At 43.6% G+C, this 17518-nt stretch overlaps 1 protein-coding gene across 2 annotated transcripts in view; it reads left to right on the plus strand.

Annotated features, from left to right (window-relative positions):
* The window catches only part of STK39 (serine/threonine kinase 39), a 259098-nt gene that overhangs the window by 145152 nt on the left and 96428 nt on the right, over positions 1-17518 (plus strand). For both annotated transcript variants that reach the window (XM_045575258.1, XM_036421465.2), the window contains 3 exons: positions 13749-13871; positions 13986-14015; positions 16593-16655. In XM_045575258.1, coding sequence (XP_045431214.1) covers positions 13749-13871; positions 13986-14015; positions 16593-16655 — 216 coding nt within the window. The remainder of the gene's footprint in view (positions 1-13748; positions 13872-13985; positions 14016-16592; positions 16656-17518) is intronic.

Raw genomic sequence — 17518 nt, forward strand, 5'->3', positions numbered from 1 at the left:
GTTCTAGCCAGAACGTCTTCCAAGAGGCTGGTGTTGATTATATTACTCAGAGTTCACAGAATGATGTTTAACCAGTAACCCCTAAACTTTATGCTGGGTGTTTCTATAAGGTAAGAATACAGTTTGTATTAAGTTATGGTAGTTCATATCACCTTAGTTATTTTTCTGTTTTATTATCCTTCCTGTTCAACTCTCTTTATGTTTCATTTGGGGACATTAACATATTCCATTGCCAAAGACCAGTGGCTGCTTTATTGGCGTGGCTCCTCTGCTTGCTGCTTTGCCATTTGTTTTCCGGCACCGATAGTGAGGCCGCTGGATTTAGTGCGTGTGTCTCTCAGGCTACAGCCAGAGGATCAGACTGGTAGGACACATGCAGAAAGATTTATTGCATGGAATTGGCTTTTGTGACTGGAGGCAGGCGGGGCAAGTCTGAAATCCATAAGGCAGGCCTTGGGGACGGGCAGGCCAGGAACTCCAGGGCATGGCCCGGGCTCCTGTCCGCAGGTGGAATTCCTTCTTCGTAGAAGCCTCAGCTCAGCTGTTAAGGCCTTCCCACTATTGAGTCAGGCCCACGGAGATTATCAAGGGTAATTTCCCTGTGTAAAGTCAATAATGGACATCAATCATATCAGATTCCTGTTTGGGTGAGTAGCTGTGAGCAGTAGCACAGCCAAGCTGACACCTAAAACTGAACATTGCAGTGTGTTTCTCTGTCGCTTGGAGTTCTTCTGGTTCTAGTCGTGGTCATGCTGCCTGCCTGGAGTCTTGTTCGGTTGGCTCTGTGCTCTTCTTTCTCTTTCCCACCCCCTCCTTTTTCTGCAATTAAGTTAACTTTGCACCTCATTGCTGTATCCAGAGCTTCCATGCTGCCATTTATTTTATTTTTTCTCCCCCTTTGGTTTCCTGTGAAGTGTGTTTTCTCATTTGTGTTACTTGTCTAACCAGGACAGAGCGTTCCCATTGTTTTCTTTATTAGCTAAAGTTACAGATCGGCCTGGCACCCTCCCAGCAGGAGCCTTAGTTCTCAAAGACAGTGGTTGCAAAATTGGATGCAGCTTTTTCGCTCCTCGCTGTTGTCATTGTTCATTGTCACCCTAACTTGGGGAAATGCCATATTGGAGGTTTGATGGGATTAAAATGGAATAAGGAATCTAATTGCTTCTCTGTGTTTTGTGCCGCTTCTCCCAGAACATTCTCTTTCAAGACATTGTCCTTTCATGTTGGGTTTTCAAAGTTACAAAATCCCATTATCATTATCTGAAGAGCAACATTTATCAAATTCGATTCTTTTCACATTAGAAAATGTTAAAATATTATAAGGAAGTTGCTACAAGTGTGTCCTTCACTGAACTAGTCCAGCGTTTTGAATTGTTATTACTGAATTATAAGAGTCTTTGTTTCTCTACATTTTTTTCTGATTGCCTGCAGAACATTTTAATATCCTCATTTCTTTATTCCCTTTTTTTACATTTTAGAAAAAAGGAAATGCCAGATCTTGGCAGAACTAGATAAGCATTGAATTCCAAGAGGTCAAAAAATGTTAATATGAATCATAGGCTAAAAGGTCTAAGACTTAGCTGTAGCCACTTATCTGTGATTAATAGAAATGAACTTTTTTCTTCTTGGTATTTTAATGAGTAATAATGGACTGATGGAAAAATAAATTTGTAAGTGTAAATTCAGAGTGTTCAGAGGCCCAGAATGTCCACAGAAAACACTGACCAAGAAGCAGAGCATGTTAGAGTCTGTTATCTCTCCTGGTATCAAATACGACCTACTCATTTTCAAAGAATTACCAAGTATACAAAAAAGTAAATGAAATTCAATAAATCACCTTGTGACCATCTTTATCTTGACCATGTATTGCTGTGTGACAAGTCAACCAGAAGTCAGCAGTTTAAGACACTAGTCATTTTGCGAAGTTTCTGTGGGCCAGGGTTTCAGGAGAGCCTGCAGGCAGGTTTCTGGTCCCACGCAGCTGCAGTCAGGTGGTCAGGCCTTCTCTTTTCGGGGCCAGCCCAGTCTGTGTGCCTGACAGCAGTCAGATTGCTCCGGGATGGCTGGAGGCGTCCCTTGTAAGCATTTCAGTGAGTAAAGGGGGAAGTTGCGTCAGCTCTCCTGTCCTGGCCCTGGTCGTCACATTGCTTAGTTCTGTTGGTTAGAGGTGAGTCACAAACCCACCAAGATTTAAGGAGGGACTGCATCATTTGATAGTGGAATGGCAAGGTTTTAGAAGAACACACGGGACAGGAGATAGTGTTATGAGCATCTTTGGAAAAAACATTCTGCCCTGGTGTGCCCTCTGTCCACAGGGATTCACAGTTCTCTCCTGTGCAAAGTGTACTCTTGTGCTTCGAGGATTCTCCAGAAGTCGCATTCCGTTATGGCTTCAGGCTCAGAGTCAGGGAGCTGCCATCTAAATCAGGTCGGGGTGCAAACGAGGCTCCTGAGAGCCAGTCCTTTGGGGTTAGCTCCTTGAGTGCTCTTCTCGGTTATCTGCTCGATTCCCAGCCAGAGTACCTTACAGGCCTGCCCCAGCGTGGGGAAACGGGGCACATGGGTCATGGCAGCTCTGGATTCCTGCCAGGCCCTCCTTGTCAGTTCCTGTTCTGTTCTCTGTGGCTCTCACTTCTACTTTCTGGGCTCGTGGTTCTGCTCTGTAAGTCATCCTTTTCTTAAGAAAGAGCTGGCATTTGCAGCTGAGTAGCCTTCTCTTATCGCTTCCTGCCCAAAAAAGTTTGGGGATCTGAAGGCTCTTCATTTTGTATTCTCTCTGTTTCTTTTAGTCTAACCTGGCAATAATTTCATAGTACAAATATCTGAAAAGAAACACACACACACATACACACACACACACACACACACACACACACACAAAACCCCCACACAATTTGTGGGTTTTCTGTGAATCTTGTTGTGTTCACACCATTAGACAAGAGCCATAACCCTCAGATGCTTTGTCTGCTTTGAGCTCCTTGTGAAACTGCAGAAGGACAACGCTTAAGATTCTTAGAAGCTTTATTATGTAATGTAGAGCTTCTGCAAGGTCTGCTTAAGATCCTCAGGAGGTCTCGAGTCAGTGTGAAAGTGCCCAGGAGGCATTGCCTTAAACCGTTGTGAAGTCTTAACCATGCCATTCAGGCATGTCCCGGATTGGATTGGATCCTTGCTCTGAAGCCCGTTCTTGATTTGAGAATTGCTCGGCATCTGGAGAGGCTGGGATTTGAGAAACTGTTTTATATTTAGCCATGTGTTCTTTAGCTCTCTCTCTGCTCACATTTTATCTCAGGCAGCAAGCAGAACCCAGGTGTCACCTTTAAGTGTTCTGCCTGGAAATCTCTTCAGCTCGGTCACTGAGTTCATCGTGTATGTTTCCATTTCCCACTCTCCCGGACGTCTCCATGTTGCCAACCTGTCACTGCCTCGCGGGCTCCTCTTGTCTTCTAGCTAGTGTCCAATAACATTTTTCCTTTAAGCCCCGGGGACAGCCCTGCCACAGCAGTCCTCTCATGATCTCGCACTGATTTGGTGCATCGGGAACTTGGAAAGGGCTTGTCCTCCTGCGTTCACTGTCAGCCTGGAGCTGCGGCACCTGCGCTGGGGCCCTGCCCCCGAGGAAGCAGTCTGACTGCCCCGGGCCTCAGTGACCGCGTGGCCGCAGTGACCAGTTTGGGGTGATCCGTTACACGTCAGCAGTAACTGGATCAGTGAGCTGTGCTGTTTTCTCTCTGGCCTTTGTCGCCCTCCAGCCTCAGTACATGTCAGCTCTGTGTTCAGGACTCCAGATATGACCATTCCCCTCTGGGCTTTCCCACTGTCCGATTCTAAGCCGTCTGACTTGGTGTACAGCAGAGGCTACAAACTCACAGACACATCATTTTTTAAGGCTGTGCAGAGGAAATTGGTTGTAACTTGACATTCTTTGTTAACATTTCAAGACATCAAGAGCATTCCCATCCACAGCCGTCCTCCACAGAGGGACAGATGTTCTGCAGTCTCACAGCATTCCTGTCTTTCTTCTAGCGTTCACATTTTATTGAAATTATTCACATAAAGGTCTGTTCATCTCTCTGGATTGTGAGCTATGCCAAGGTGTAGACTTCTGTTTTATTCACCTTTCCTCTAGAATAGGGGTGTCGAACTCAATCAGAGAAGGGGCCAAAATCTAAAATCCAGCCTAAATAGTGGGCCGAATGGTTTACTGAACAATCATAAACTGTCATTGTGATGGAAACGCAGCAGAGTGCAGTGATGACAGCGCGGTGCGGGCCACATTGCAAGGCCTGGTGGGACGGATTTGGCCTGCGGGCCTTGTGTTTGACACATGTGCTCTAGAACTTGTCACCAAGTTAGGCATAAAATAAAACTCTGTTGACTAAGTAGGTGATTGGTTCTTTAAAAAGGCTAAGGCTAGCTCTCTCCCCAGAAGGAGTTTAGAGATCCATCTGTCCTTTGTTGACTGTAATACAGAGTAGAATGATAAGGTGCAGTTGGAAGAATGGCAAAGGCAAAAGCCTCTACACTGAGAAGAAACTAGATAAATAGACAATGTGGAAGGGCAGATCAGGCCAATATATGTATGTAATTCATATGTAAAAAGGTAGAGCTGTGAAAGTATATAATTTGTACACAACTGGATTGTGGGTTGCATGAAGGGATTTGGTGGGGGAAAAGTCTTAAAAAGGTAATTTGGAGTGAAGGTGTGGAGAGGCTTGAACATTAAGGAGTCTGGACTCATTCTGTAGTTAAATTCCTGTTTTTGTTTTGTTTTGTTTTGTTTTTTGGTGCGTGTGTATGTGTGTGTGTGTGTGTGTGTAGTTTTTGTTTGTTTTTTTTTTGAGAAAATGCTAATGGGCGACTAGAGTGGTATGAAGGGTAATGTAGGCAAGAGATTAGAGGTCAGGAGATTGCTTAGCATTTTGTTTGAATGGGGGAGACAAGAGATCAACATTGAAGGGGATGTGACCCAGCATAATGGAAGCGGAGGAGGTAAAACTTGCTGAATGTAACAGTTGATAGATTTTGGTTGATAGAAAGATGAAATGTATTATGATAATACCACCTGTTATGTCTTAGTGTTTATTATGTTCCAGGCATCGTGTTAAGGACTTTATATGACTGTGCCCTTTGCCAAGATGACAGATAGGTGGGAGAATTAGGTAGGATTTTTGTTTTTAACCCCAAATAGAATTTAATTTTAAATGCTTTATGATTGAAACAACTTATAGGAACTATGCGCCTTGTTAAGACAGGCACAGGCAGACAATTTCTACAACCGTGTGTGTGTGTGTGTGTGTGTGTGTGTGTACATGCTTAGTAGAAATAATACTTTATGTACTTCTGGGTTTAAAAAGTACAAACAACAATATCAACTAGCCCAGTAGTTCTCCATCTTTTACATCTTACTTCTCCCACATAGTTTATCAAATAATCAAGGTTCCAGATTGCCATGAATAATTTTTCAGAGACATTTATGTTTACTATCAACCTATTATAATATTAATACTTACAGGGCATTTGAGAACCCAATTTCATGCTTTAATTGCCAAGGATCTATATGTCCATTTTGCAGAAAAATGATCAGGTATAAAGTATTTGATCTTATTTGTAAAAAACCTATCTTGCATTCCTAATTATAAATGAAACTTGAAAATACTGTGTTACTTTTCTTTCCAAATCTAAAGATTAGCAAAAATTTCTCAGAACTTTGAACATCTGAACACTTGGGAAAATAGATGAAATAAAATACCTCCTTCAAATAATTTATTAGCACAATTTTATATGTCTGTGTTAGGTAAGATACATAAAAACATTTTTATTTAGAAATACATTAGTTGTTCTTTCTCACTTTGTATGAAGCAATATTATTTAGGTTCCTGATTTGCAGTATTGACATCAATCATCATGGAGCCAATTTTTGCAACATCTTAAGTTTTTCTCGCTTTCATCAAAAATATATAGCATTGTATTTCTTCATGTTATTTTCACAAGAAATGTTATCCCAGGCCATACATATCAATTTGAATAATATTAATTTAGTCCTCCCCAGTACTTATATTGGTATGTGCTTGGTACATAAAAATCAATTAGTATGTTGCTTTTAAAGGTGAAATTTGAGAGGCTTCTATATATAAAATGGAGATGTTTGCCATTGTAGTCGTTATTCCCTGGAATGGCTGTTAAATTCATGTTCAATGTGTTTGTCAAATGTTATGTTTCCATGGGTTAAGTTTTAACTGTTAGTGGTATACAGTGAACATTGAAAACTTGCATTCTGGCTGTGGGGATTGAGGGGGCACAGCATTTTCTCATTCCATTGTGTTAGTATTTCTACTCTGGCCAACGTTAAGTGACTAATGTGAAGTCAACTGTCTGACAAACATTCTGAAGGTTTAACAGTGGGCTCTCCCGAGCCAGTGTGCGCCAACCCAGCATGGAGGTGTTAAGACAGACCACACAGAAGAGTCAGAATGAGGCTGTGTGGAGCCTTAACACCTGGGCTAGAGATGGCGAGCTATAAATCCATCAGGCGTTCATATCCGAAAGAGCATTGGAAAACAAGACTGAGAGGTGAAGTTTCTCAGGTCATCAGGTCAAATGAGCGAGGAGAGGGAGATAGTGCCTCGTGAGCGTGAGCTACGAGCAGCCTGTTTGTGGTCAGGACTGAGAACAAGGAACAGTAGGAGAGAGAAGTAGGAGGAGAAACATATGAACACAGGTTTGGAGAGAGCGTGAAGTAAAAGAATGGGATTCAGCTGTGTCTATAAGCTAGCTTTGTGGCAACAGAGAGGAGCATTGAACTCTGTAATTGTGAAGTCATTAAATCCTGGGGAATATGAGAGAGGCCATTGGTGGCCTGTGGGGAACAGGTAATATTTTATGTGAGTGAGGATGGGCTGAGGAAGTGAGGGCAGAAATAAGGGCTGCTCTTTAGAAAAACGCTGACAGGGAAATGACAGAGTGACTGCTCAAGAGGCACATCCGCTCCCCACCCCAACCCCTTCTGCGAGTAGAAGTATAAAAGAGAATTAAACGTGGCTCTGCTGTGATGGATGTAGAGGCGGCTCTACAGCCTGGCTGTCAGTGTCTTGAAGAAATAAATGAGGAGCACAGCCGGATACACTGGTCTTTAGAGGAGAAGGAATCCAGTTTCCTCACACACTGGAGGGAAACGGGCGAGGAGTGGGGAGAGCGTGAGGAGGCTCGTCAGGAAGGGAAGGGTGGGTATGAGCTGGTGCTCTCATGTGGAGTTATTCGGGGTGATTGGGGTGGGAGGGATGGGGCTCTCCTGTGAGTGACAGAGGCAGAGGCTAGGGTGGAGAGGTGGGGTCAGACCGAGGGTCTCACTTCCCGGCACCGTCTCTCCCAGCTGTCTGAGCTTGAGCCCCACCTCGGGGTTCCCTCTGAAAAATAGGGTGATAAAGTTATTGTCAGCTCTCAGGGCTGCTGAGAAGATTACATTAGCCAATGTTTTAAGTGCTCAGAGTGTCGTTAACCATTGTTCTATTGACAACTGCTGGTATTTTGGCTGGGGGGGAAAGGAACAGGCTAACAGAGACTGACAGCATTGTCTAGCACAGCGCTGCTTACCTCTGCGTGAGGATGTGAGTCACCTGGGGATCTTGCTGAGAGGAAGATTAGGAATCAGTGGGTTTGGGGTGGGTGGGGGTGGGTGGGGCCCACGAGTCAGCATTTCTAACACGCTCCCCGCTGAGGTGGTCACTGCCGGCCCAGGGCCCACCCTCGGAGTGGCAGGGGAGCTGCAGTGCTGATGCCCCAACCAGGAGTGGCCAGTGGCCGTCTGCAGTGGCTCAGGGCACGAGGCTGCTCTCCACGCAGAGCGGATGTGAGGGCCGAGCCCGAGGCTCTCCTCCCAGGTGAAGGTTGGATGGGCCAGGGCGCAGGGGTGTGGGCCCTAATAAGGGGCCGGGTCAGGAGGCAGCTGTGAGCCCCAGGCCTTGTGTGAGCGGGGAGAGGCCAGCAGGGCGGTTGGGAGAGGCAGCTGAGGACCCAGGGCTGCAGCAGGGTGAGGCCAGGCAGTGGGTATGGGACGGAGGTGCCAGATACAGGACAAGATACAGGACAGCAAAATGTTTGCTACTGGAACCTCACTGGGTCTGCTTTCGTTTTTTAAATTTTGATGATTTAGGAAACTTTTTGTTTGCTTGGCGGTGCCATTATAAACAGCAGTTGATTAGAGACATGTTGTGACTTCTGGTGAGTAGAATGCCTGCTGAGAAAAGTTACTGGGTGCTGTTGCCTGGGTCAGTTGGGTTCAGGCTGCAGTCAGGCATGCAGGCATGCAGTCTGTCTGTCTAATCCAGTGGTTGGCAAACTCATTAGTCAACAGAGCCAAATATCAATAGTACAACGATGGAAATTTCTTTTGAGAGCCACATTTTTTAAACTTAAAACTTCTTCTAATGCCACTTCTTCAAAATAGACTCACCCAGGCCGTGGTATTTTGTGGAAGAGCCACACTCAAGGGGCCAAAGAGCCGCATATGGCTTGAGAGTTGCAGTTTGCCGACCATGGGTCTAACCATTGGGAAGTGGGGTGCAGGGTTCCCAATGCCAAGGACAGTCACTCCGGGGAGATTCTGAAGCCACACCTCCAGGGAGAAGCGAAGGTGGCAGTGGGCAGTGGGCCTGCCTGGGGGGTGAGGGGGTGGCATGATGGGCGTGCGTGATTGGACACATGCTACTACATTTTGGTTGGTATGTCTGTTTCCTATCTTTCTGGGATCAGCAGTAAAATATTTAAACAAAGAAATCAGACCCTCGTTTAGAGTGTATTAGAGAAACGTGCTTCCATCTCTAACATTTAACACCCTGCATTTGCTCATTCTCTCCCATTCTCCTTCAAATCCTGCTTCCTCCTCTGGGGTCAGGGACAGGATGCTCCAGGTCAGAGGGCGCCACTGGGGAAGACTGGTCAGATTGTTTGCCTCCCCTCTACCACTCTCCCCATTGGGCTGCTCCACCCTAGCTCTGCCTCTGACCCCTGACCCTGAGGCCACCAGCCAGGGAGCTGCAGGTCAGCCTAACTTCCTTTCTTGGGTGAGTCAGGCCTTCATTTCTTTGGTGGATTTTCATAAAGGTGCTGTTTTGAGAAAGGGAAGAAACATTACTTTCCTTTTCAGATAAACATAGAACTGTTGCGGTGTATTTGATTCCCAGTATTGGGAATAAATGTTCCTCCACATAAGACTTTTCTAATCTCAGCATTGCCAGCTGTGACCATAGGAGTTGGTGGGTTTGTGAATGTCTCTATAACAATTAAGCTTATTTCTCTGAGAGTCATTGGAGTGTGTGTGTGTGTGTGTGTGTGTGTAAATTATTGTTTAAAGTATTACATGAGTCTCCCCCCCCCATTGACCTCTTCCCCCCTCCCCCTCCCCCAAGCACAAGCCCTCACCACCCTACTGTCTGTGTCCATTGGCTTTGTTCATATGCATGCATACAAGTCCTTTGGTTGATCTCTTACCCCCTCACTCCGCGCCTTCCCTCATAAGTTGTACAGTCTGTTCGACGCTTCTATGTGGATTATATTTTTAAAGTCAGAGAAAAAAATATATCCTACCACCTGTTTCTTGGTTTTGCTAAGCAGATAAAGAACAATGTAAAGATAGCGCAGAGTCCCGAGGGTGAAAACCTCCCTTCGCCTTATTGTAGGGATTGGGGACGGGGGTGTGGGGGAGAATAGCAGCATTTATACATCTTGTTTTGAAGTTTTTATTTTGTAGAATATTCTTCAGTACCTAAATAAGAACCCCATTTGTTGAACTATGTGCAACTTAGTGTCCTTGGTTCTAAAAGGTAGTATTTGTTTCCCGTCCTCCCTACAAACGCCCTGCAAGGATATAACTTTGTTGAATTGCTTTCTGGTCTCTTCAGTAGAGGCCAATCCTATCTAATAAAGAGGGAATATGCTAATGGCCATCACTCCTCACAAAGATGGCTGCACCCACAGCTGAGGCCAAGTTCCCGTAGGAGCCTTAATGAGCAATCAGCAGGGACCTGAGACTACGCCCTCCCCCACCCCCATGGGGCTTGACGGGGCCCTCTAGGTGCACTTTCCCTCCTGGTGCTGGGCAGGGGGACCTCGGGCTGCTCTCCCCACCCCAGCGCCAAGCTGGGGGACTTCAGGCCATGACCCCCACCCTGGCACCAGGCCAGGGGACCTGAGGCTACACCCCCTGCCTGGCTGGGCTTGGCAGGGGACCTCAGGCCATGCCCCCACCCAGCAGGGCTTGATGGGGGGCATCAAGGTGCACCCCCCAGTGCTGGGTTGGGGGAATCAGGCTACTCCCCTGCCCAGGAGGGCTTGTCAGGGGACTTCAAAGAGCGCTTTCCATCCTGGTGCTGGGCAGGGGAACCTCAGGCTGCTCTCCCCACCCCAGCACCAGGCTAGGGGACCTGAGGCTACACCCCCTGCCTGGCTGGGCTTGACAGGGGAACCTCAGGCCATGCCCCCCACCCTGCAAGACTTGATGGGGGACCTCAGGGTGCACCCCCAGTGCTGGGTCAAAAAAACTCAGGCTGCGCCCCCACCCAGCAGAGCTTGACGGGGGACCTGAGGCTGTGCCTGCCCCCCCTCTGCCTGGCGTGGCTTGGTGGTGAACCTCAGGCCATGCCCTCCACCCAGGAGGGCTTGACAGGGGGTATCAGGCTGTGTCCCCACCTGGCGGGCTTGATGGAGGACCTCAAAGCATGCCCCCTGCCCTGGGCTGGGGGACCTCAGGCTACGCCCCCCATCCTGGCTCCAGGCCAGGGGACCTGAGGCTATATCCCCTGCCCAGCAGGACTTGACAAGAGTGGGACTGGCCTGGTCTGGATCTAGCCCAATGGGGAGGGTTCGGCTGGGTGTGGGTCTCACGCGATTTTGAGGTGCACGTGGGTGGGTGGGGACTTGACTCTGGGTCCTGTGGTGAGCCCCAGACTCTGATATGAGGAAGGTTTTCATATACATTTTACTAATTTTCTTTCATCTCTGACGCTTCTATTATAGAGAAAGGGCAAATAGCAATATTAAATTATTTCCTCTAATTAATCCTCTTTTAATGTGCATGAATTTCGTGCCCTGGATCACTAGTGTCACATAAACACACAATGAGGCCTGGGTGTCAAATTGTGCAGCAAGTTTTTTCCCTTCCAGTAAACTGAGAGAACATTCTAATGAAAAAGCTTGCATTCTTAGTCTTGCTATTGTTATGCCATTATTTTATGCTACATAGACTCTTGGATGTTCTTTGTCTTAATTTCTACATTTATTTGTTCAACCAATATTTATTGTTTAAAAGTCCAAACAAACTTGTATTCTTATTCTTGTTATTATTTGGATATTTTATGCTACATAGATTTTTGAATGTTCTTTGCCTTAATTTCTACATTCATTTTTTTCAACCAGTATTTATTACTTAAGGTCCATGCCACCATTTCTTTCAGTGTTCGAGCCTAGACATATTGCTTTATCTTTCTGTCTTCCAGCAAATAAAACCAAAAGGCAGACAGTCAGGGTTCTAAAAATAACAAAAATAAAGATGGCCATTTTATTGTCTGCATTGGATCCTGCTTGTAGAAAGGGAACTGACAGATCTTATGCACAGAGAGGAAAGGGAGCATAAACTTAATTTCAGGATATGAGGCTGCCCTGTCTTTGAGTGTTTTCAGAAAAAAGAGATGTACTTAGTATCATCTTTTAGATGAGTACTTGAAGAATACTCATTCATTAACTATGCTTGGTTTACGATTTCAGTAAAAGGAGCTTTGTTCTGTTTCTAAAGCACAATTATACTGTTTTCTCACTGTTCTATTAATTTGTTTTGTGATAGGTGTGGCTTTAAATTATTTCTTTTAAATGTAGTCATTAACAGATCTTCCTCTATATCATACTCATGATTATTGTTGTTAAAAAAATAACTAATTTTATTATATATGTCAACAGAAAATTATTTTCTCTTCTCCTATCCGTTTCTTTGTAGCTTTAAAATGAACAATCTGTTCTGAAAATACTGAAATGCATTTCAGCACTTTTTCTGCCATACTTTGCCAGCATCTTTATAAGCACCATTAAAATCACTATAATTAGAATAAATCTTTTCAGTGACTCAAAATGCAAGCGGAAAAAAATAACTTATGCCAAGCTCAGAAGAGGTTTCACTAAGTGTTTCAAAGGAGAATTCGTTTAAAAAAATTTTGGTGTGAAGAAAAAGCTCTTTTCCTTTTTCTCTTTAAATTGAGCATAACTATCGGCAGTTATGAATAAGGACTTTTTACTTGCTTTTTAACTTTTTTTTTTCAACTTCTTTGTTGGAACTCAAATCTTCTATACAAGTGGTCAGGTTACTTTTGCAGGTTCCACATGGCAATGCCTTAAAATCAGACCCAGCCCTGAGACTGCGTTGCTTATGGCCTCCCAAGGATGGGATGTGTGTAAATGCTTGCTTTACATATAAGTGCTGTGGGTTTCCTCTCCGGATTAGTGAAGCTCACCTTTTTAGTGAAGTTTCTACTCTGGGAAAAAGCCTTTCTTCACATTCATGGTCTTTCAACGTCTTTACAGGACATTTTTAGACAATTCTTTTTTTTCTCACAGTTCTTCTATGGCATAAGAAGACTCTCTCATTAGAATGGGAATCTGAAGACTTTTTTTCTTGCCTGTATTTTGTGCTTGTAGCTATGGCCTTGGGCCACTTTTCATCTGTAAAATGAGAGGTTGGGCTAAGCAGTTCCCAAGGTCCCTTTCCACCTGAAGTTTCTCTGAATCCGTGGCTCACTGGCTCTTATGGTCACATTGTGTTCATCTGCTGCATTGCTCTCTTTAATTACAGCTCAGTCCATTTGTTTTATATTTTAAGGCAAATGGCTTTGGTCAGAAGCTCATCATTCTCAGTCATCCTATCCTTTTAAAAGTTTTGCTTTTTCAACCACAAAGACTTTTGGAAGCATGCCCCATGGCTTATATCTCTACCCTAGTTTTTTTTTTGTGTTTTTTTTTTCTCTCAAAGGAAATGCAGAAGACTGATTGTAATCTCTTTAGGTTATCTGTATGGCTGATTATTATCTTGCTGTGTTCTAGCAGTCTCAGAGTCTCAAAGTGTGTTAAGAGTAGTCTGATGCTGTTTTGTTTTGCTGAAGTAAGTTGAGCAGAATCCCAGGAAAACATGCATGAGGTCAGGTCCTGAGAAAGAGCCAGGTGGCAGCAGTGGGTATTTGCTTTTCTTATTTGGGTTTTAGGTCGCCGATGCCTCTAGTCTAGTAGCTTCATTAGTCTGCCTAAGCCCTAGTCTTCTTTGTCAGCAGTCTACTGCTTGCATGCATTCCTCAGGCGGTTTGGAAGCGCACCATGTGGCTTTTTATGTGAAGTAATTAATAAAGTGCTAATCTAAGCAAAAGCTAAAAATGAACTTGATCCTTAATGGCTGATGCGTGTGCTATTCTCCCAAAATATTTCGTTCTACACGTTTACAGTAAAGCATTCCAATGCGCAATATCTTCAGAGAAGTTGGTCCGAAGGTTGTGGGTTATTGTTAAGCTGATTAACAATATCTTCAGAGAGAGGATGGGTGTGGGATTCTGGAGTCTGTGTACTGTGTCTGGGTATTAACCGCTGGTGATTCTTGAGTTCATAGTCACTTAGCTTATTTTCAGGCTAGGTGTATGTCATGTCACTCAAGTAGCAACATCAGGAAGCACTGTCCACATTGGAGCAGTGAAGAATTGTTGTTTTTTTTTCCTATTCAGGTAAGAAGAGTTCCTGGGTCAAGTGGTCACCTTCATAAAACCGAAGACGGTGACTGGGAGTGGAGTGACGACGAGATGGATGAAAAAAGTGAGGAGGGGAAAGCAGCTTTTTCCCAAGAAAAGGTACATAGCACTGATGATGATTAGCTCACCTGTGCCAGTTTCATTTTTGTGGTATTGTGTGTGTGTGTGTGTGTGTGTGTGTGTGTATTAATAAATATGTCATTGTTTTTACAGTCACGAAGAGTAAAAGAAGAAAATCCTGAGGTGAGTGATGGTTCTTTATTGACTTTTAATTTTTATTTGTTATTTCATTCTCTGCCCTCTCTGCCCCAACCCCAAAGTATCAGTGTTTGTTCCACTTGAGGAAGAGACTTCAAAATACTATTCTCAGGCAGTAGTAGGAAAAAAAGGAAATGGACATGGCCTTTGCATGTCCCCATTCTGTTTGAGTTACCTTTGAGCTATATAAATTGGGGCAGGTCACTTGACTCTCTCAGCCTGTTTCCTCCTCTTGTCAAACGGGGATGATCACAATGCTTGCAAAGTTGTCCTGAGGATTATTGATGAAGTCACCTGCAAAAACGCACTCTGGAGTCCTTAGCACTGATTAGTAACACAATCCTAACTCTCGGTATTACTGTCAGTTAGAAAACATAGTAGGCATACAGGAAAAATTTCTTTTTGATTTATAGTTTAAAGTAAGATATTAAGATGGTTAGCAACTCTAGGTGAATCTCTTGGTCTTGATTTTTAAATCTCCTGGATAATTAAGTAGACAAGGAACACTCTTTCATCAGCTTCCCTTTGAGGCTTGGTCATCTTTTGATTAACTCACTTCCTCTAGCTGGTTAATTACCCTAATACCTAATGACTAATGACTAATGACGATTATAGTTCAAAGGATGTGTGCTATTTCTCCTAGAGGAAATTTGAGCATATTTAAATGGCCCAGATATTTTACAGTCCTAGTAATTAATGTGTACCTTGGTAAATTCTCATTAAGGCAACAGAAGACTCCAGGTTATAAGTGAGTCCATCCCAATTTTTTAAAATTAGCAGACATTTTCTTTTGATTAAATGGAATAAATCCTATTCCACTTTCAGGGGCAATAGGCAGCTGGACATTCTAAGGAAACAGCATCAGAGCTACAAGCTACACCTTACTCTGTTACTGTCCCCTCCTTCTGTTTTCTTCTCATCCTCATGTCACACCGTTAGGCTTTGTCAAAGGACTTTTCAGCCTGCTGGCTTCCTCTTGGGTTACTCGCTTTCAGGTCCTGTTTCCTCCTAGCTTATGAATGTATCTTTCCATTTAATACATGAAATATAAGGTTTAGTCAAGGAAGTTATCCCATGAGTTAGTGAGGGTGGTGATGAACTCTACGGTAGGACACATTGACTATACAGATATGCTGGGCGTTTAGGAATGATCCTAACCAGGTATCATGAATCCTGCCCTCTTCTTGAACACTTTCCTGTTTTATCTATGATAGAATAAAATAGTCAAGGTTTTTCATCTACTTTTAAGTTTATCTCTAACTAAAATGGCCAGTTTCACTAACAAATAGGACAAACAACATAATTCAAATAGCACCGTAGTGTCAAAAATATAGGAACATGGGAAGTGTGTCACAGTGAACATGCACATACCTATCACCTGGGTCCTACCACTACTATATTAGCTTAATCACATGCACATATATCGATTCATCCATCAGTCTGTCTTCATTTTGCGATGCATTTCAAAGCAGATTTGCAGACATCCACCCCCTTTCTCCTGTTACTTTATTACTCACATACTTCTTTTTGAGAAAGCAGAGAGAGCAAGAATTTTATGCCCTTAACCTTTAGAAAACTCTTGGTACAAAGAGTTTCTGCTGAGGTCTGATTATTGTAGAATTGATAGTAAGTTTAGAAATGGAAACTCCCTTTTCGTCCTTTTTCATTGCTGTTCCTCTTGGAGTTTATTTTGGTCTTTCAATTTTTGTTCAGGGCAGAGTTCACCAAAGTAGGGCTTAATGCTAAAATATTTTGGGTATCACATTAGAGCCAGGTTTCCAATGTTGAGAGAAAAATAGAAGCTATCACTGTGGCATTCCTATTTTCGAAAATGTTTAAAAAATCTAACTATCCTTTTATGTTTTTTGAAACCGAGTGAATAAGTTGCTCAAAGTAATCATGAATGGGGAGGTTTTACTAGTCTTAACATCATTTCATTAGGAGGCCCTTAACTTTGAATGAAATCATAGGATAAGAAAAAAATGATCCTGGGCATTTTTCTGTTACTGAGTTTAAAATAGTCCATGCCTTTCACTTCAGCACAGTGGTTCTTTAAAAGCATTTGGGTGGCCGAAGCCAGTTTGGCTCAGTGGATAGAGCGTCAGCCGGCGGACTGAAAGATCCCAGGTTCGATTCCGGTCAAGGGCATGTACCTTGGTTGCGGGCATATCCCCAGTGGGTGGTGTGCAAGAGGCAGCTGATCCATGATTCTCTCTCATCGATGTTTCTAACTCTCTGTCCCTCTCTCTTCCTCTTTGTAAAAATCAATAAAATATATATATAAAAGCATTTGGGTGAGTCGGGGCACTTCTTAAAGATACGGTTCTTGCCTGTCTCCATGAAATTCTTAATTAGTCTGGGTGCAGCTCAGAAATCTTGGATGTGTGTCTCAGGAAATTCCAATGCAGAGAACAAAAGGACCACACGTTGGGAAATACTGTTTTAAAATGACCTAGGTTATTAAAATGTTCGTCTTTGATAATCGAGACTTTGTGCAGCCACACTGGCCCTACTGTCTCACTTTGGTTTCTTTAATGGCTGTAACGGTGGCTCTCTTAACAGATGGCGGTGAATGCCAGCGGCATACCTGAGCAGATACAGTCCCTTTCTATGCAGGATTCGCAGGTATGTTTCTCCGCCAGTCATTTCTGTCTAAGATGCTCTGTGAATAGATTTTTTTTAAAGAAGAACTAGCACTTAAGAAGGATGGATAATTTCAGGGTAGTGCTTCCAAAACAGGGGCCTGTAAACTCTTCTTGTTTAATAGGTATGGAGAAAAGAATACTGTCACTATTGACCATGATTTTCAGGGCCTCCAACCTTTAAATGATGGGTTCAAGAGCAAGCATTGAATGCCAGACTGCCTCTGAAATTGCTGGTACTGTGTGAAATAAGAAAAAGAAAGAAAATGACTCACCATTCTGTTAGACTCCATCCACAAAACACTGTAGTTAATTGATAATTTTCTTCTTTGTTCCTGGTTGGATTTCTATGACCTGTTTTCATAATTCTTTTATCATTGAATTTTATGGGCCAATTTATCTCTACAACTTACCTTATAAAAACAATAGTTCAGTGCCTATGAGATGCATTTGTATTAAGTGTTATGTGACACAGAATGTGTGCCACGAGCTGGCTTGGGTGCTAGGGAAGGGTACCCCCCGCAAGTCTGCATATTCCATTTGGATTCGTTTCTAGCCTACTGATCTGTGTTTGATCAATTGGTTGTATACTGAGGAGGCAGTGAGATTTCATGGTTGCAGAAAGCAACCATTTCATGTTTGAGGTCAGATATCTAGTCCTTGCCCTTATTTTATAGCTGACGAAGCAAAGATCTGCAGTGGTTAAGTGGCTCATGAAGGTTGTACCATTGCTTAGCGCAGAGTAAGGGTTCAGTGTAGGTCTCCATATTATCAGGCAACTCCGAAAAACACCTGGAGATAAAATGGAGGGATGGGTTGAAGGATGAAAGGCAAGTCAGACATAAT

Source organism: Pipistrellus kuhlii, unplaced genomic scaffold (assembly GCF_014108245.1).
Source record: "Pipistrellus kuhlii isolate mPipKuh1 unplaced genomic scaffold, mPipKuh1.p scaffold_m20_p_7, whole genome shotgun sequence".
In the NCBI taxonomy this organism is placed as follows: domain Eukaryota; kingdom Metazoa; phylum Chordata; class Mammalia; order Chiroptera; family Vespertilionidae; genus Pipistrellus; species Pipistrellus kuhlii.